This window comes from Branchiostoma belcheri, unplaced genomic scaffold, assembly GCF_001625305.1.
Source record: "Branchiostoma belcheri isolate BF01 breed outbred unplaced genomic scaffold, Haploidv18h27 scaffold47, whole genome shotgun sequence".
Lineage (NCBI taxonomy): Eukaryota > Metazoa > Chordata > Leptocardii > Amphioxiformes > Branchiostomatidae > Branchiostoma > Branchiostoma belcheri.
Window position 1 is genome coordinate 97,824 of NW_017804098.1, and position 19,602 is coordinate 117,425.

General features: G+C 40.5%; 3 protein-coding genes across 5 annotated transcripts in view; 1 reads left to right on the plus strand and 2 right to left on the minus strand.

Annotated features, from left to right (window-relative positions):
• Positions 1 to 1,044: 1,044 nt before the first annotated feature.
• On the minus strand, positions 1,045 to 7,074 carry LOC109479264 (histone H4 transcription factor-like). 2 transcript variants are annotated; one of them, XM_019781219.1, is made up of 10 exons: positions 6,939 to 7,074; positions 5,346 to 5,521; positions 4,593 to 4,816; positions 4,297 to 4,408; positions 3,689 to 3,841; positions 3,406 to 3,483; positions 2,934 to 3,054; positions 2,553 to 2,685; positions 2,187 to 2,314; positions 1,045 to 1,913 (listed from the first exon to the last, which is right to left on the minus strand). In XM_019781219.1, the coding sequence occupies exons 2-10, from the start codon at positions 5,503 to 5,505 to the stop codon at positions 1,106 to 1,108; spliced, it is 1,917 nt and encodes a 638-aa protein (XP_019636778.1). In that variant the 5' UTR covers positions 5,506 to 5,521; positions 6,939 to 7,074; the 3' UTR covers positions 1,045 to 1,105. The 2 variants fall into 2 exon arrangements, with proteins under 2 accessions (XP_019636778.1, XP_019636777.1); XM_019781218.1 differs by having other exon boundaries at positions 5,346 to 5,524.
• An 852-nt stretch (positions 7,075 to 7,926) lies between these two features.
• Positions 7,927 to 12,961, plus strand: LOC109479245. Of its 2 annotated transcripts, none has more exons than XM_019781177.1 (7): positions 7,927 to 8,068; positions 8,683 to 8,811; positions 9,679 to 10,175; positions 10,564 to 11,047; positions 11,292 to 11,453; positions 11,935 to 12,074; positions 12,285 to 12,961. In XM_019781177.1, the coding sequence occupies exons 1-7, from the start codon at positions 7,969 to 7,971 to the stop codon at positions 12,777 to 12,779; spliced, it is 2,007 nt and encodes a 668-aa protein (XP_019636736.1). In that variant the 5' UTR covers positions 7,927 to 7,968; the 3' UTR covers positions 12,780 to 12,961. The 2 variants fall into 2 exon arrangements, with proteins under 2 accessions (XP_019636736.1, XP_019636737.1); XM_019781178.1 differs by having other exon boundaries at positions 9,697 to 10,175.
• A 10-nt stretch (positions 12,962 to 12,971) lies between these two features.
• Positions 12,972 to 19,602, minus strand: part of LOC109479247 (cell death regulator Aven-like) — a 10,646-nt gene continuing 4,015 nt past the window's right edge. Inside the window, exons 6-8 of the mRNA XM_019781179.1 lie at positions 17,934 to 18,303; positions 17,344 to 17,454; positions 12,972 to 16,192 (exon numbers count right to left, since the gene is read on the minus strand). Coding sequence (XP_019636738.1) covers positions 16,122 to 16,192; positions 17,344 to 17,454; positions 17,934 to 18,303 — 552 coding nt within the window. The 3' untranslated portion in view covers positions 12,972 to 16,121. The remainder of the gene's footprint in view (positions 16,193 to 17,343; positions 17,455 to 17,933; positions 18,304 to 19,602) is intronic.

Consider the following 19,602-nt stretch of genomic DNA (forward strand, 5'->3'; position numbering starts at 1 on the left):
TCCAAGACATTTCAACTATGTCCAGGGAAAGATTGTTTCCCAGTAAACACTGTGAGCCCCTCCCTCAAAACTTTCCAGTATATTCCACAGTTCTGACGAATGAGTACCGAGAATGCCAACATACATTTATGCATGTGCAAAGATAGTTTAGGTCATTAAGGAACAACTTCGAAAGACAAAATGATCGGATGCCTAAGTCTCCTTATCAGTTCAAATAAATGGACCTACTTCTTTCCTTATCATCACTAGTACTCCCAGCTTCGATCTATCTGGTTATAACAAGCACAAGTCACAAATGAAGTCCATGTAAGAGAAATTGATTTGTTATACATGTACCTTTATTTTATCATAAAACTTTTGCAGCAACAGAAAAAATGAAGAACACAAAATCAGAGGACAGAACACAATAAGGAAATGATGCATACTATAGATCCTCATGCAACGTGGATTACAGTAATTGGATATAATCAAACCCATCAACACTATTGCATGAATGTACTTGTACATGATGCTAGCTTGACCTGTCCCACTAAGCAAGACAGGTCACACAACATTGTTAGTAACAACTGACAAATTTCATTCATGAAACTCAGAAACTACAAGCAGCAGTTGCAGAAGAAATTTCATATCAAAGAGTAAATAAAGAGCTCCAATTTTATCATAAGGGCTTCGTTTGGAAGTCCTTTTAGAAATAAAGCATGGGTTACCTTCTGACAAACTAAACTAATATTTGAAATTCTCCACAATCTGAATAAGTAATATTGATGCTATATAAATGCATGTTCATACATAATCGGTTCTATGCTACCATATTGTAACATTCAAACAGAATTGAAACATCTGCTTATTGAACATCTGTATTGCAACAATTGTCATGTAAAACATCTGTATCCAACACAAACTACACTAGCCCCTGCATCTCATTGCACACAAAAGAAGTGCATTGCAATTTTAAGGAGCAAATCAGCATTTTATTTCATAAATTGTTCAATTTCAATTCATCTTGGCACATGTGACTAAGGAAAATTGACTACATTGTACCTCTTCCATGTCTCAAAAGCGTATGGAACTTAACTAAATGAACAGTGTAACCTGTGACATCACTCTAGTCAAATCCTATAACCTGTATCCCCATCTCCTCTGCTGTCTGCTTCAGGGTTGACAATGATACCTCCTCTCTCTGTCCTACAGGGTGGCCCCTGTGTGGATTGTCTGTCATGATGTGCATCCCTGGTTGAGTGGTCACCACGTGTCCGTCTGTGTTGATCTCCACCATACTGTACACCACCTCCTGTGCCCCTCCAGTCTGCAGGGTTAGCGTGGAGACTGGCTGGGGCAGGCCCACCTCCTGATGCCCCCCAGGGGTGGGCAGGACCTGCCACAGGAGTTCTGAAGGGTGTGTATGGGGGACCACTGCAGTCCCCTCCACCTGGCCACAGCTGGGCGCGGACAGGGCGTGGTTACTCCCAACAGCCACCTGGTTGTCGGAGAACGTGCTGAGGGGCTGGTGAGTCGCCACGCTGGCCAGGATGTGTGCTGCGTCTGTGTGGACGGTGCTGGGGTCCAGAACAACTCCTGCATGATGTACTTCCTGGGATATTGCTGAATCCTGCAGAGTGATGCTGACTTCACTGTTCTGTAAAAGTGCACCTTCTCGGTTCATTTCTTCCAACGTAGTGCTGCCTTTGCTGCGATAGTTTTCTGGCGGAGGGATACATGGATGTATCGGTGATGGGACAGACTCTTGAGGAGTATCCTTGCCAGAGTGAGGAATGGGTGATGGAACAGAGTCTCTGTCGGACACATCCGAGCTTTCCTGCTCACTCTGGGGCTTCATGAGCATCTCTGTCAGTTCAACACTTTCATACCGGATAGTCTGCAACCTGAGGTAGCCATCATCATGCTCCTTGTACCTGCACAGGGACAATGGACTTAAGTTTACAGGTAGATAACGGTCAACACGGTCATCTGAATAAAAGTGTACTAGATTAGTCTACATGTACATCTGTAGACACAGGTCAGGATTGTACTAGACAATACATGGTCTAGAGAACTACTTAGTGTTGTTATTGCTGACAAGCAGGTGGAATAATATACATCTTGTGTCTTCTTTGACATTAATAATAATATGTACACTTACATGTATGTAATTATCTGTTCATAGGGCTTAACAGATGTCTGCTTACCTGAACCTACTGTGTCCTGAAGGCCACTTAAACTTGTGAGCAGTCTTGAGATGGCGAGTCAGGCCTGTACCCCTGCTGTACACCTTCTGACAGATGTGACACAAGTAGCGCTGTACTGCACCTCCGGCCTGGGGACACAACCAACACAGGTTAGCATAGAACCAGACTGATTACAAGTGCAGGTACAACAACATACCATACTGACTGCATCACTATCAGCTAGCACCTAAGTATGCAGTAACCAGTTGTAACATAAAGATTTGGTGAGTAACAACTCCTAGTACTAGCTAACAGCTATTCCCTGTTCAATATGTACAATAAAACAATGGTCCGCCAATAATTCTAGACCTGTAGGGTTTCTCTCACCTCGTGGTCTTTCCTGAGATGGTCCCTGAGACTGTTGTAGGCCTTGCAGCTGTAGTCACAGTGTTGACACTGGTAGATCTTCTCCACACTGTGACTGTCCATGTGACGCCGCAGGTCGTAGTTAGTCTTACACCTGTGGGGACAAGCACAGATAAACACCAGATTATTCAAGCACAAACACTGGGATGAACACTGATCAGATTACTTTTGAGGTTTGACTACCTTCGAACAGAGTAGCTCAACTTTTGGAAAAGTCTTACCAAATCAAATATCTGCTACAATCTTCTCTCATTATGAAACAAATATAGGGCAAAAACTCTGAACACTTTTACTGGATGTCATTGTCATAGATAGTGTAATACTAGCATTTTACACTCTTACTTGTAGTGACAGAATTCACACTGGTATGGTCGGTCCTCTTCATGACGAAACTTGATGTGACTACGTAACCCTGATGGCGTGGGGCACGTCATGTCACAGTGAGGACACTTGTAGTGGTTGACTGGAAATTAAAGAACGGTCGGCAAATTATGATGGTAACAATTTCATCTGAAGTTCTAAGTAGCTCACTCATCAAAACATCTGTAGGTACTTTTAGCTGTGTACAATTTACAACTGGGAAAAGGAATGCTGATCTAAAACCTTGTCAAACTATATACAAGACTATGCGTATGCAAACTATGGTAGACATAACCTCCGAGCTCCATGAAAGAAACAACAATGTATTAGCTTGTTTAGTGCACGCATGTACATGAAAGTATATTACACCCAGATTGACTGACACAGATGCAAGCTGTATTAACAATACTATGTCCATGAAGTTTTCATGCAAAAACAAATCATTCATCCTCACCATGATGTCTCATATGATCCCTCAGTAGTCTTTCTGTGGAGAACCTTTTTGAGCAGTGAGAGCACTGGTAACTCTGGTCTGCAATGAGAAGGGCAGATATTACTGAGTGCAGCATACAAAGTGTAATACTAAAAATATAAAATACATTCAGCAACATTATCAATGCACTCCCTGGGATTTTTAGAGACAAAGAAAATGTACCCTACAAACCACATTAATAAATTCTATTGTTCTCAGGTATCCTAGCAGCTACTTGTACAGTGTTATGCCTAGTCCTACCCACCTTCTGGTGCTGCCTGTCTCTTGATATGGTCCATGAACTTGGTTCTGTTGGAGAAGAGGCCTCCGCAGATCCAGCAGGCAAACAGCTTCTCCTGGGTGTGCACTCGCATGTGCTCCTTCAACTTGAACTTGTTCTTAAAACTGGACTGACAACCTGGGAAAACAGGAATGAAGACACAACTTGACATTAACAACTACCGGTATAGAAGTGTAGTCCAGTCGCTAGCAATCCTGCCTGTGGACCAAGGGGATGGGAGTTCTAATCCCGGCTTTTTTCGCTCATCCAATGCCATTAGAAAGGGTTGGAGTCCTTATGTGTAGGATGGGACATTTAGCTGTGGTCCACTGTTCATTGTACTTGTCCTAACTGAGATAGGAGGATTTCCCTCGTACAACGAACATATAAATTTTGTACATACATGTAACGCCTGTCTTCTCTGTCACAACCAGTGGAAGATTGGCTCTTCTGTCAGCTACACTGGTTTAAGATGACTTTCACTTTCAAAAACACTGTCTGAACAAGGTCTGACACTTGCAAATAGGGCATACATGTACTTTTCTTATACTATCTCATGCTTATGAAAGTGATGATAAGATCAACATGTTTACCTGCCCATTTACATGGTATCACCGGCATGTTGGATGACCCATTTGGTTGGTCTGAACTCATGGCATGCATCTCCACATGGCGAAAGTAGTGTTCAGGGTTATCCACAATCGCCTGAATGAAAAAAAAACACTTTGTTATCAATACCATTGATTGTGCAATAGGCTGAGCCTGACAGTAGGGTTGTAATATTTAAACATTAAATCAACAACTACCAAAGTCTGCACATCAAATGAGATTAAGTAGGTTATCAGTTTCTCCTTTTTTCAAGACTGGTCACAAGATTCAGCCTACTGACCCCACAATCTTCCCAAGAACACTGCATCCTATCTGGAATGTCCACCAGGTAGTTGCGGTTCTGTTTGTCCAGTAAACAGTGGTTCTCCTGGTTGTTCCTGGCCACGTGCATGCCCAGCCACTTCAGCTTGGCGTGGTGGGCGTGGTAGTAGGTGTGGCGCAGTAGACTCTCCGGGAAGTTGCCTGCAAACGCACCACAGTCCACCCACTGGCAGAAGTACTCATCTGTACAGGTCGGAAAATTAAGACAATTTCTCTGTCACTGATGCAAAAATAATGTCTGACAACTTATATAATGTACTAAGTACTACGTGTATGAGGCCCCCTTATGCCCACCAGCTCGGTACTCCATACATGTGCATATTTATCCAATTATCCGTACATACTTTGATGTTTTTTTTACATGTTTTTGTGTCATGTTATGTGTCTGTATACTTTGGGCCGTTGAGTCTGAAATAAACAATAAACTAAACTATTAATAAACTGTACAGAATACTTGCATGCAGGTGTTAAACATTACATTTATTTCCCACGAACACTGCAACTCCTTTTCAACTTAATCCTCATGATGCTGCAATAATTCTTTACATACCAAAGCAGCAACTGTCAAAAGCAAAATCATTATCAAAGGGCAACATGGTTGGTATAAAACTAACAGCAAACTAAGTTTTCCTGTGGTTAGTCATGTGACACATTTTTGCAAATTAGGAAAGCCTTCTTTACAAAGTTTGAACTGTTAAGTGCTGATGCCTACCTGGTATGTCTGGCCTGTCCTTCTGTGCAGGTAGGAAGTGTGGATAGTGGTGCTCCCGGATGTGCCTCATGAAACTGTCCACATCTTCACACACTTCCTGACAGGAGGCCCACTCACACACCAGAGACATGGGCTGGTCACTGAGCTTCTGCTGAGGCATGCTGGAGCAATGGGGGTGTCTGTGGAAGGAAAAAAAACAACATTGCTGTACTTCTGTGTCTACAGAAATCCTCAATTTGAACCCTGTCGATAGGTATATAGGTACTAGCCGCGGCGACTGTTGCAGGGCTTCTCTTGCTTGCAGTCTTTTACATTAGCCTTAACAACAGTCGCGGAGCGGTGCATTGGGCCAAATGAACAAACATGCGTTTTACCGTGCCGGAACACTTTGAGACCGAAGTTTGCACGTCCCTAGATTCCTAACAGCCTCACCTAACGTGCCGGGGTGTTTTGCGCGTCAACCGGCCCCTGCGCGACTCGTACCGCCACTATTTGCGATCGCTCCCCATGTATTCATAAGCCGAGTGGCCGCCATCTTGGTCAGCCGCGCGCTGAATCAGGTACTTGCAAATGTGCCGCTACTTTTCTGATCCATAGAAATAGCTTATCGGAAAAGTAGCGGCAAATTTGCCGACGGCTGATTCCAATCAAAAATGGCGGCCAACTGTTATGTTTTACGTGGGGAGCGATCGCAAATAGTGGCGGTACGAGTCGCGCAGGGGCCGGTTGACGCGCAAAACACCCCGGCACGTTAGGTGAGGCTGTTAGGAATCTAGGGACGTGCAAACTTTGGTCTCAAAGTGTTCCGGCACGGTAAAACGCATGTTTGTTCATTTGGCCCAATGCACCGCTCCGCGACTGTTGTTAGGGCTAATGTAAAAGACTGCAAGCAAGACAAGCCCTGCAACAGTCGCCACGGCTATATAGGTACTAGTAGTAGTACCGTCGAATTGTCTTGGGTATAATATAATGAGACCAGTCCATTGCAGGTTGTATGCATCACACGCCGTAGGAACAGTACAGCAGCATGTCACCCGAACAGTTCATAATGTTAAAATGAACAACCAATAACACATAAGTTAAAGGATTGACAGTTATTTATAACACATACTATATCTTCAACTTGTACAGAAAATATCAAGTTTCTTATTATTTTTAGCACAGAAGCTTTTCAACGGCATCTTCATAATCATAATTTGAATCCCCTCTGCAACCATGTTGATGACACATTAAAAGCCTGTATAAATTATAAATCACAAATTGTGATTATTGTCAAATTTTGAATAATTTTTTAGTATAATTTCCATTCATGAAAATCTTGAAGTTGAATACTAATTGTTGACGAATCTTAACTAACCATAAATTCAAGGTTCACAAGGGCTCCCATACTCGTTTCCTCAAAATATTTTGTGAAGCAGCGAGTATACTGGACCCCAGCAACAGGCCAAGTAAAATTATTTTCCTCCTGTCATGTCAACAAAAATGTCGCCCGCCCCCCTCCCACTACTTTCCTCCGAAGGTTGAACATATCCTGAATGACAAGAGACCAAGAACGCATCATGTGAACACCTTTTTGGGGCACAAACTACTTACCTTTCTTTCCAAACAGGAATAAGGATGAGAGAATGGATATAAATGTGTGTTCACTGTGATCTTAGAAATTTTTCCCGCATTCAAGTCCTTCGAAAAAGGCGGCCACAGCACTGAGAGACAATTTTGTTAAAAGGCCAACCATTGGTCGGAACTGTAAATTCTCTGTACATCAAGCCAATCAGATTTGCTGTTATAATTGTGACGTGTAGGCATAGTTCATTAGAAATCCGGTTTTTGACCGTCCTGTTTCAATATTTAACTTTCTACCTAAATGAAAAGCTCCACAATAATGATATAATAATACTTCTAAAGAATAATTTCTGTATTTATTTCGATTGTATGATACATAACATCAGGTTTACTTTCATCTGCATAATGGAACAAATTAAGTAGTCCCTGTTACAAATGAACTCGCCCAGCAGGCGCCAACTACGATTGGTCAGTGAGCTTTTGCCTGGGAGAATGTTTCCAGCCTCCTCTGATGGCAGGATCATTGCATAGAGGAATTTTTTTTTACATCCATGATCATTAGGAGGATAAGAAAAAAAAGGAATGAAATATACATATTTGACACCTACATGATTTTGGCGTTGTTGTGAATTTCTTTTTTTTACTCATGCCCATTCATTATTGTGAATTTTCTCGCTGATTCTGTGTCACTTCTGATAGAATAAGATGCATTTTCCCCATTGGCAACAGACATGCACATACATTGTGCATACATACAAGATAGGGAAATGAAATAACCTTTTCTTTAACACTGAAAAGTGAAATGACATACCAAGGAGATTTAAATATAGGGGGCACAGAGGGGTGGACATAGCAAAGGTGTAGAGACACGGCGGTGAAACAGCACACAACCATGTGCGGGCCGTAGTTTTTAAATTATTCTAAATCATCAATTCTGCTATGTATTAATTGAAAAAATGAAGAAGGTTTAATGAAGGCTAAAAGTTTGTGATCCGAAAAGCGCCCCCCACCACTTCAGTGGAACATCCCTTTCACGGCATTGCAAGAGCTCACTGCAACAATGGCGGCCAAGAATGGAAGTTTTGACTTCGCCAAAGCTCTCGCTGGAATTTCAACTAAAGACGACCACGCAGAGACAGCTACCACTGATGACAACTCAGGTGAGATGAATTAGAAGGTTTATATGCAGCAAATCCGCCAGTATATGGAGTGGCACTGTTGAAAGCAATCAAAGTCTTGAAGTGTTTATACCAAAGAAAATTTGCTCTCACGTGCATGGATATTATTTACCGTGCTAGAGCATACTGTCTTTGTGTTGTAAGATATGTCCCGAAATACTTTAAACCTGACTAAGTTAGACAGACTCTAGAAACTTTCTTCCTAAATTTCACCACATGCAATGTTTTACACAAGTTTTTTTTTAAATGAGATAATCACACACCTGCACAAACAAGAGCTGAAAGTTGTCTGCTAGTATTTCAGAGTACGTAACTTGTTACTTTTCTATTAATCACAACGTGTATGATCATGCATTGTACTAGTAATCAAGCTCCCAGTTTCTAAGAGGTGTACGTTTGTCCCCAGGGGGTCTAATTAGCATAATTGAGGACAATGAGAAACAGGTGAATCTGTTTTGATAGAGGTTTAATTTAAACCTCCTTGATAGAGCCAATTGCAGTTCTTTGACTATTGTATCATTTTAGATTAGAATACTGCATGCTTTGTAGTTATTCCCAAACTAAATACATTTCCATGTATATTCTGATGTTTTCAGATAACGACTCATGGCATCAGAAGACTTACTTCGACCTGGATGACCCAATGGACTGTGACGAGTATGAGAGTATGTTTAGCAGGGCTGAGGAGTTCTTTGATGAGCTGGACAGGAAGAAGAAGACACCAGGTTGGAGTTCAATATTGCAGTTGTCATTCTTTTGATTAGTAACATGTTTCCCTCTCAAATACAATCCACATGCTTTCAAAACAAACATCCGCTGCCATCTTTTCCTATAGTCACATACCAGGTAACTGTTGTACAGTTGCACCTACCTACCTAGCTCAGTGCCTAGGAGTGGTGAATTGACTTAGCATTGGGCAATACCATCAAAAAGATAAACAGTTCACATGTTGCAACTCTAACTTGAGCATCTTTAATTATAGCTGTACTGTAGTACATGTAATTGTACTGTCAAAGTAGCACCAAAATGGTAAAGCCTTGGGACTTTAATAGTATTGACAGCACTTGGAATTGTTTTGTGACTTTAAGATACAAGTACTCAATGTAGGATATCAGTGGTAATACATATAGAATACAACACGGGGTATTCCGTATCGCCCGAGGTGCCAGCCCGACCGCGCGTCGGATCGCCCGACGGCCGAAGGCCGAGGGTGATCCGATCCGCGGGAGGGCTGGGACCGAGGGTGATGCGGAATACACCGTGTTGTATTTTATTTATGTCATACCCACCCACGAAAACACGCCTTTCAATGCGAAATGAGCAAAAATTTGGTGTCCCTAACCCCAAAAAACGCAATTTCCGAATTTTGCATTCGAATTTTCGAAATCGGTGCACGCGGTTAGGGCGAAACGCGTTCGAATCGTTCTATGGAACATTTGGAAGGGCCGGGCTGTACGCGTTAAGAACCCCCGGGCCGTACCGCTAGTTATCACATGGGCCGGAACACCCGTATGGAACGTAATCGCGGCCCAGGTAGGACATAAATGAAGATATCATAGATAATTTGAAATTCTGCCTTTGTAATATTACAGCCCTTATCAACGCTTCAGATAAAGAAAACCACAACTCTACAAAAACAACAGAAGATGAGGAAAAGTGTCCGGAGTGGATTGTGTCAAATCTACCATCACATTGGAGCATTCACTTGTCAAGGATTGAAGAGCAACAAGCTCCCAAGAAGCTGACTTCTGAAGAAAAGACAAAACAACAGGAGGAGTTTAAGAGCTTGCCTTCAAGTGTGATTGTTGATCTTGAGAAAGCAGTTGTAGGTGGCAGACAGAAGTACATGGAGATGTGCATACAGGACTACTCTGAACTGTACAAACCTTGTGAGGACTGCCCAATCGTCACTGTGGAGGGGATGACACAGACTCTGGTCGAGTCTTTGGTGGAAAGTTTAGAACATGAAGATTGGGAGGGCTTGGTTATGGGAGCTGCTGATGATCCATATGGAGACACATGGTTTTGGACCAATCTGCACACTGTTCGAGCCCTTGCTGTGCACTTCAATGTTTGCACCAAGAATCAGGTTCGTTGGTGAAAATATTTTTTTGCATGTGATGTCACAATACGTTATGATTGAAGCTGACCTATAGATTTGCATGGGTATGATGTATTGTATACCATGTCAAACTTTGTGACCACAGTTTCATTTGCAAATTCACATTTGCCTGGCAACTTAGTACTTTGGCCATTCAGTACTATATGTCGAACAATGCTTGTTTCATTGTCACATGAGTTATATAAAGATATATACTCTAGCTGAAAGTTAGAAAGTATGTGTATAAATATAAAGTTACACTGACATGTATTATCTAATAACTTGCAAGTTATCTAACAACTTTCTTGTTGTTTTTCACTATTCAGTCCATTAGGAGAATTTCAGATCTGACGTATGATTTCTTCTTCTTCTTTAGGCAAAGAATGTTGTTACTGGGCTGGATCTCCCATTCACCACAGCCAACAACTTCACAAAAGAACTTCTCAATGTCATGCTGTACTGGATAATGGACCCAGTGTTTGGGCCCACGCTAGCTGAAATCATCGGGGAAGCCACTTTGGATGACGGAAGTCACATTTACGAGTACCTTGTGGAGCCACTAGCGGAGTACATTTGTCCACAACAAAGACAACTGCTGAAGTACAAGAAAGTCCGGGACATCCTAGTGTTCTACCTGTGTGCAGAACTGGCAAGGTCCACAGGCACAGACAACAACAACATACAGGTCATGAAATGTCTGGTGAAACTGGATGGTCACGAGAGCTGGGCTATTGTGGAAGATGTGTTCATCAGTGGGAGGTACTATTCACGCTATGGCCACTACTCCTACGTGGACTATCTGGAAGGTCTGAATTTAGGTGTCTCCAAAGACCTGAATTCACTTCACAAGGCTCGATTTGGTAAGCATTCATTATTTCTTAATCGTGCCTTGTATCATCGGTGTAAAACTTTAGATCTGGCAAAATATAATGCTAGAAAAAGTCTGCATCGTGTTCTTGTGTCACTTCAACTTTTTTGAGGAAGCTAGAAGAAAAATACATACAAGTAGTAGTACTAGTTGTTAATACCTTTTACACATCGACTTGAAGCATGATACCTCGATCTGTTGCATGACATATGTATCTGATGTTTTCATACTTGCAGAGCGCAAACCAGATGATCCCTTTGTTGAGAAGAATTGGAGGTCATACGAGACACGCCGCTACAGACTAGAGATGAAACATAAGAAGAACTCGGATGATCCCAATTACCGCGAGATGCACCAGGCTAAGACAGAAGATGCTGAGAAGATGTTCATACGAGTTTGTAAGTGTCTGGCATTTCAGAAAAAAAATACACAATCAATTGTATATAATATGTATTTTTTTTACATCTGAATACATGCTTAGTTACATGTAAGTTTAAGTACTCAAGTAAAAGCATTCTACTACCTCACAAAACTGCACAATGCCCTGTATGTGCTACTTTTTTGTGGACCATTGTTTTCCATTTGGCTTTAGTTGACTTAAGTGTTAGATTGTGGAGGTCTTTATAGTATTGTTCATCATGATACTGCAGTTTGTCATCTTACTGCAAGGGGGCAGGAGAGCTAGAATGTACATTGCATTAATGTAACTCATTGTAAGGGTTTACCTGCAGTTTACATGGGATATGAATAGAAGCCTTTACCTTTCCTCTGCGAGATACTACATTGACTTGTTGTCAGAATTTTAATTCCTTTTGCCCAAGAACAGCAATGGCAACAGTATGATTATGGACATAATAACTAGTTTGTATCTTTCTCCAGATGAGTTTTTGCAGAAGAGACAAGAAGAAGGTAAAAGTAAGAAGATGGGCATACATGGTGAGCTGTCGAGCTCTGTGATTGAAGCAGTCAGAAAGATAAAAGAAACCACAATTACCGATGTCAAAGAGTCAAAAGAACAGGTAGGTTCACCATGAATATGAGAATGCTTGTAGCTACTGTCTACTTCCCACTGATTGATTTGATTCTGACTAGGAGTCGTAATAAGGAAATTTTTCTGTTGGAAAGGTAGTTTCAGTTCCTGAAATTCAAATGGTGACCTAGGAATATTTATACATGTTGTTATGTTACTTAATTTGTACATTACTCAAAACAATTTTAATTCAATTCAGGTTCTGTCTATGAAGAAGAAGAGTGGACCAACCAAACCAACGGAGAAGGTACCTGAAAAGAAGAGTGGCTCAACAAAACCAACAGAGACGTTACCAGAAAAGAAGAGTGCCTCAACCAAACAAACCGAGAAGTTACCTGAAAAGAAGAGTGGTTCGACCAAACAAACTGAGAAGATACCTGAAAAGAAGAGTGGTTCAGCCAACCAAACCGAAAAGTTACCTGAGCGGAAGAGTGGCTCCAGCAAGAAGAGTGGCTCAACCAAACAAACTGAGAAGTTACCTGAAAAGCCAGTGGCAAATGGCAGCAGCGTATGTCCTGAAAAACTACAAGTGAAGAGACGCAAGATCCGTGAGTGTGGCTTCTGTGGCAAGCTGTCCACACCTGAGCAGAAGTTCTCCAAGTGCGGGTCCTGTCTTCATGTGTACTACTGCTCACGGGACTGCCAGAAACAGCACTGGAAGGCAGGCCATAAAAACCAGTGCCGCAAGAAATAGATCACCTGAGAGAAACCAAATGGCTTCAAGTGCAGCTTCAATTATAGTTACACTAGTTATAAAGATACCTATGACATTTGAACAACTGTTCATGTTCACATAATGATTGAGTAACTTGAGTTTCTATCTTTTTATATGTTAACTTTATTTCAGTTATTAAAACTTCTGATGCCAATGGCACGTACATGATTGCCAATATTCTGATAAGTGATTGTCAGAAGATTAACACTGAGTTATGTAAGTACTAGACTTGCCTTGTGTAGACTTACTTATCACTGATATCAGTTACAGGAACCATTTTTTACTATCCTAGGGCATATATGCTTTGCTTCCTCATTTTTTCACACACACACTAATCAAACTTTCAACAAGCCTTACTTGATAACACATGTGACTAAAAGCATGCCAGAAGCAGATTGATAAGTTTAGCCTGTGGGATGTTTTGTCCATTAGAGTAAAACTATCTGTCCAGATAAATAATGACTAAGTATTGCTGGTAAGGCTCAAAGTGTATTTCTAAAACACAAGAGATATGGAGACTAAAAAGATAGACAAGTATAAACACCCACTATACATCATCAGAACGTTGACCTTACTCTGAAGTTTGAAAGGATTCACATACATGTGTCCCATTGGTTTGACTACACCGTGATCTGACCAGATATGTCAAACAGAACTATTTGTGATTTATTACAGGCATTAGTGTATCCATTACAGCTGTCAACTCCTTAGGGAAAGGGTTGTCATACGCTCAGGCAGTATTAGACCTACATACAATGTTTGTAACTTTGTTTAAGTACTTGGAAAGAAAAACTGTTCTTACATGTACATGTTTCCAGAGAGGTCTTCAACAAGAGTACAGTTATGTAAGAGTAATCATTCACCCATGTTAGACTGAAAAGTTGATCTTCAGAAATGTTTGTGTTGGACAAACCCTGCACAGCTTGAAGTCACATGACATACAGACATACATGTAGCACAGAGTACTGTATTATTGAAAACCAGCATTTCTTTGGAATCTAACAAACCAGTTATGTTTGCCATGCTTTCTGGTGATAAAAGGCTGAATTATGTTTCTGTTCAATTTTGTTTGCTTTTAAGTTATAAGGGGCAAAAGTTGTCACCATAGAATGTGTCTGTGATGTTTCACTTCCAATTTTATCTAAATAAAAATGTAGTTAGTAGATTCACATTAATCTATAGTGCCTTAATGACTCTTAAGTCCATATTCCTGTTTTCCTGTTAAGGTTTGGTGCAGTGTATACATGTACCTGTATAGGGAGATTGAGCATTTAGAGAAGACTGTCCGTACCTTGAAATATTTTATAAGGGGATTACTTGCATCAAGGCAGGTCCAAGCTTATGTTGTACACCAACCTTCCATAGACATCAAATTAATCTACCAGTGTAAAATTATTTTCCACTTGTAAACTGTAGTAGAGCATCAAGCTATTGTTACCTGTAGTATGTAGATTTCTTGAACTAGAAGTGGATGTAATTATAGCAGCTACATCTCACTCATGTTCTTACGTATACATGTAGACAGCCGCCCCCCTTTCCACAGGGCATCTGTTATATGTCACATTTCCATTCTGACTCATCCTGATAGGCAGATGCTGCCGGTACAGAGAGGTTATCAGGCAATGTCAAGCCACAGGCTATTTCAATCAACCCCGATGTCACTCGGGCACATTCGTGTATTGCCTTTAATGCCTAACATTATCTGTACAATGTTACAACACTTGACATTCTGCTGAAGTCTTGGGCGCCTTTTCAACTCAATATACAATGTAGTACACCAGACAAGTACATGTCTCATGGCCCCACTGTGCAACATGCATCACATCATTTTAAGACGTTTATGAAGGTTACTCATCCAGCCAGGAATATAAGACATATAAATCTTGGTTAAATCAATACACTATAGTAAAGAGTTACAGATGTTCCTACCACTTTCCAGTGATCTTCATCAGTCAAAAAGGATAGCTGCTCCCCTTTCCACATCAGAAAAAAAATGGATTATCCCAGGATAGGATACTTGTAAATCTTGGTTTCATCAATATACTGGAATACAGAGTTACAGATGTTTGAAAGATATCCAGCAATATTCATCTGTCTTTTCGTTGGAAACATCTGTAATTCCAGTGTATGGATTAAACCAAGATTTATAACTAACTGTTCCCACTAGTTATTACAAAGATAAGTGATCATGCTATGATGCTGCATCAGTACTAGTTGAAGGAAAGAAACTTATAAGAATATGACATATTCACTGGAGTGATACTAACAGCTCCTTTACATGCACTTCTGATTGCAAAATATTGCTCATGATATGGTAATCACAATTTGTTGTTTGAGGAAAACAATGCAAAAAGTACACATATACAACATAGAAATTTACATTTAAGTGCCTTTAATGCAGCCATACAGTAGTAGTTTCCTACTACGTAATGAAAATCATTGTTGAGATACTGAGGTGTCATCATTTTGGCCTTCATTCGTTCAGCAAGAATACCTCTGTCATGACGGTTGAGAAACAAGATAACAGACTATGAAGGCTGACAGTAACAATGTCACCACATCGTTTCCTGTGTACCAGTCCCGAGCATGTGCTCATACAGTCCCAAAAGGCTTTTCCAATTTCAAATTCTGCTGAGCCCCCATTTTACCTCTGATGCATACATGTCCCAAAGCCAATGAATTCACTAATAACACTTTCCCTCCCCATGTCCTTGGGAAACTTCCAGTTGACTTTGAAAGTGTATATTAAGCTACACAGGTCAGTGACCACAAACAACACTCTCATCCAATGATGGGAAGGATTACATGTTTTAGGAGCTGGTCATCAATGGCTGCCTTGCATGCAAACTAGCACTGAAACAGCATGTGCCTTTTACTCAAATAATGAGAATGGTAAAGCTAGCTGTGTATTTGGCACAAAATATTACATTGGAATTTGGCAAACACTAGAGCCTCAAAACCAAATCTAACCATAGAAAATCCATAAATCTACTGTGTGATAACAGTAGGACATGCTATCTCCTAGAGTTATTGGTGACTGTAAGGGAATAGACTGAAACTTTGCATCATCAGTTGCACAAGGAATGACATTGTCTCATTGCTTCAGGTTTCTCACTGGTGCATCACAGCCATTCAGTACCATTTCATAGCACAGCTGGGCATTAATGGCTCATTCTACATCCAATATTTATGTTAGCCACTAGCTTTGTTGTAAAATGCATGCTTTAAGTGCACTCATAAAGTTTGTCATAACCAGGGAAAGGCATGATGAATTTGTGTGCGACTTTCTTCAGTGTGACTTGCAGCGTTTTGTCGGATACGTCAGTCATCCAGAACACTGTCCAACCAGTCTTCCAAATCCACAGTCTCCTCCTTTGGCTGGGGAACTACATCTGTAGGACAAGAACATGACACGTACCACATTCATATATATATATGTCTGTCCACAAAAGGTGTGAATTTGATGTACAGTACTGGTATTTAGAAAAGATGGGCTTGCAACATCTATCTGAGTCCCAGTCAGAAACTATTGTCACCTCTTTAAGTTCACACAAAAATAGGTAGATCTACACAGAAAATTTTAATTCTACTGTATGCCAGAACTTTGCCTGAAAAATCTAGAGAATTATTCAGCACAGACTGAGTTTCACTGTATGCAAACTGTATTTCTGCATAACATGCATACAAACAGCTGCATTAACAAGTTCTCTTATTCAAAATTTCTGATGGTGTAATGACGATACCCTATTTCCTCACCAACAGGGAATGATCTCACAGGCAACATGAAGCTAAACGAAGATGAGATAACTTGTACTAGATTAACCCCCAATCCTCAATATCTGAGTTTCATTCCTCATGAGAACACAATCAAGGTACCCTTTTCTCTCCTTAGTTAATTATGACTAAGGTAGCCTAATGATTTATAACTCCATACAGATCATATATAACTTCCACATGACACTTATTCCCATAGCACATTGGTACGCAGGTTATATTTAGGTCAATTTTCATAGTGAGTGATGATACAGCTCAGAATGTGGATCGAATATTGCCGAGAAATGAGTTGAACCAGAAGAGAGGAAGCACTGATCATCACTCATACAGAATGTGCTTTCTAAAGTGAAGTATGCTTCCAAATTACTCTGTTCACATGAAGATGCATATGTGAGAAAAACATTCTTGATGAGACTTATATTCTGTGTCTATATACAACCTTATATGTGTCTTCAAATAAGTGTCGTAAGATGCTTGGAATTCAACTATTCATTAAACAAATGGATCTTAGGCCTATCCTTAATTTTGAGAAAAGGCATTTGAAAGTTCATTCTAAAGCCCCATAATGTATATCATATGGATGTAATTTGAAGCTTCATGCCAATTTCATAGGGGGACTACCATGTGATACATGTACATATTATGAAAATTAATATATGAATGATTGCAGTTTTGTTCATTTACAACCCTTGCATGTGAGAATCTTACATGTGCCCAAGCCCATGTTTTGCTAATTTCTGATGGAAAATATAGCAATATCTAAATGTACCTTGTTGTTTCTTAGAGGGCTCCACCATTGCATCCTTCTTGGGGTCTTCTAGTTGCTCTTCATTTGGCTGATGTACGTCTTCTTCCTTCTTAACATCATTTATGACGACACCTGGAAGTTACAGTTAGCACAATATACTAGTCAAGACCAGTATCCCTCATCAATATAACTCTATATATATGTCATGCAATCCACTTATGTATTGTTTTATTCTTCCAATCTCTCATGCAGATTGTACATGCTCAAAACTACAAAGCAGAAGAGTTGAAAGTCCATAGTATTGTATTTTGTAACACATGAGCAATCTATAAAATGTTAAATCAGCCTGAAAATCACATTTTAGATTTTGCTTACGGGGCCATATTTCCATGTGAGCAGAATGTGGTATTCTCTTTCTGAAGTGAATGTTTCACTAGGACAGCCAGCCCTACTATTTAAGCAGTATGACAAATCTCCTGACTTAAGAAGCATTGTATGTTTAATTTCATTTATTAACTGTTATAGCCAAAAATGGATATTGATGTACATGTAAGAATCATTTTATTTTCAGATTTAATATCATCCTTTGAAATTAAAGGGCACATTCTTACCTTCCCTTTCCCTGTCTGTAGTGGATGTTTCTGTGTGTGTAGCAGAGTCCAGTGACAGGAGAACATCTAACTCATCATCTAACTCATCCTGTCCTCTAGTGTCTAACATGACATCCCTCTCTGTTCTGTCCACAGTCTTATCACTTGCCACTGCACTCTCCTCAGTATCCTGTCCTGTTTTCAGGTCAGGTGACTCGACTAAGGCAGCGGCCACTTCCTCAGAGGAAGCGGCTGGCACCGAGAAGTCAAACTTCAAGACATCGACAGATTTGCTTTGCTGTTTGGGATTCAGGGACACATCCAGGTTGAGCTGCAGGGGTTTGTGCTCCACCCTCCTGAGGAGATTGTCCAGGATGCTGGAGGCTGTTGCCTCAGAGATAGACAGCCTGGGTTTGAGGGGAGTGTGATGAAGAGTGTCCTGCTCACATGATGCATGGCTGGCTGCTTCTTCATTGAACCTCTCCACTAAATCCTCCTAGCAGAGCAAAAGGGATGATAAATGGATAGATTTAGTCAACTTTCTAAGTGTACCTTATTGCAATTTCAAGAGATTCAAGTATTCTCATGGTCCTAATAGTATTTTCCCATGCTTTTGTTATCAACCATTTTACTTTATAGTGAGGGCATACTCCTGACAGGAAGGTAAAGGAAATATCTACTGGTGAAGCCAATATCTTGCTTTATGTGATGGACCCCAAAAGCCTATTTCCTACGTATTATCAAGGAACCCATTACATGGCTTTGAAGATGAAGAGGATTGCAAGGTTTTGTGCTTTTTTGCTGTGATTGGTATCACCAGGTTTTCAGCAGAGTTTGTACTTTATTGTACATCTGTCATCACAAAGACTCACCATAAATAGCACCAGCTTTATCATGGGCAGAGATCCATTATAGGATAACATTTTTAAACTAGAAAGGCCAATATTTGCTTTGGAGCAAATACAGCGATGGGTTCACCACATTTTACGACATGGCAGGGAAAGAATGAGAAACACAAGGGAAAACAATGATTTACATTGATATAACTATAATATGGAGTAAAATACAACTAAAACAACAGTTGGATAGCCATTCCCTACTTTATTGGTTAGGATTTTTAATTGCATAATGCAAACTGTTGATTTTCAAAATAAAAAAAAAAATGTCCATGCCCCGCATTCCAATGCTGGAGCAGGAAAGCTTGAAATACCTACCAAAACACTTGAATACAGACATACTGTCAGTATGGAAATGCTCTGTGCAGGTGTTAATCAAGTTAAATCCCAACAGCCAATCAGCAAGAAATGCTCTGTGCAGGTGGAAATGCTCTGTGCAGGTGTTGATCAAGTTAAATCCCAACAGCCAATCAGCAAGAAGAATAGAGGAAAGCTGCATGCCTATTGGTTGATGCCTGCATTCCATTGTGATGACTCATGCCCAAACGTGGTAAACAAGGCACACTAACACAGTAATACATTTGCTATAACACAGCCAAAAAACTCAAATAAAACCATTCTAAAAGCCTGTATCACAATAATTTAAAAAACGCCTAGGGGTATTTGCCCACTGTACCTCCATACCAAATTTCAGGACCTTGGGCCCTAAAATGAAGAAGCTGAATCCATTTAAACTAGAAAGGCCAATATTTGCTTTGGAGCAAATACAGCGATGGGTTCACCACATTTTTACG

Coding starts and splice junctions, on each gene's coding strand:
- LOC109479245 (XM_019781177.1), top strand. CDS start 7,969: ATGGCGGCCAAGAATGGAAGTTTTGACTTCGCCAAAGCTCTCGCTGGA. Junction 11,048..11,291: donor ACTTCACAAGGCTCGATTTG/GTAAGCATTCAT, acceptor TCATACTTGCAG/AGCGCAAACCAGATGATCCC. Junction 12,075..12,284: donor TCAAAGAGTCAAAAGAACAG/GTAGGTTCACCA, acceptor AATTCAATTCAG/GTTCTGTCTATGAAGAAGAA.
- LOC109479264 (XM_019781219.1), bottom strand. CDS start 5,505: ATGCCTCAGCAGAAGCTCAGTGACCAGCCCATGTCTCTGGTGTGTGAG. Junction 3,055..3,405: donor GGATCATATGAGACATCATG/GTGAGGATGAAT, acceptor TTTAATTTCCAG/TCAACCACTACAAGTGTCCT. Junction 2,686..2,933: donor TGTGAATTCTGTCACTACAA/GTAAGAGTGTAA, acceptor TTGTCCCCACAG/GTGTAAGACTAACTACGACC.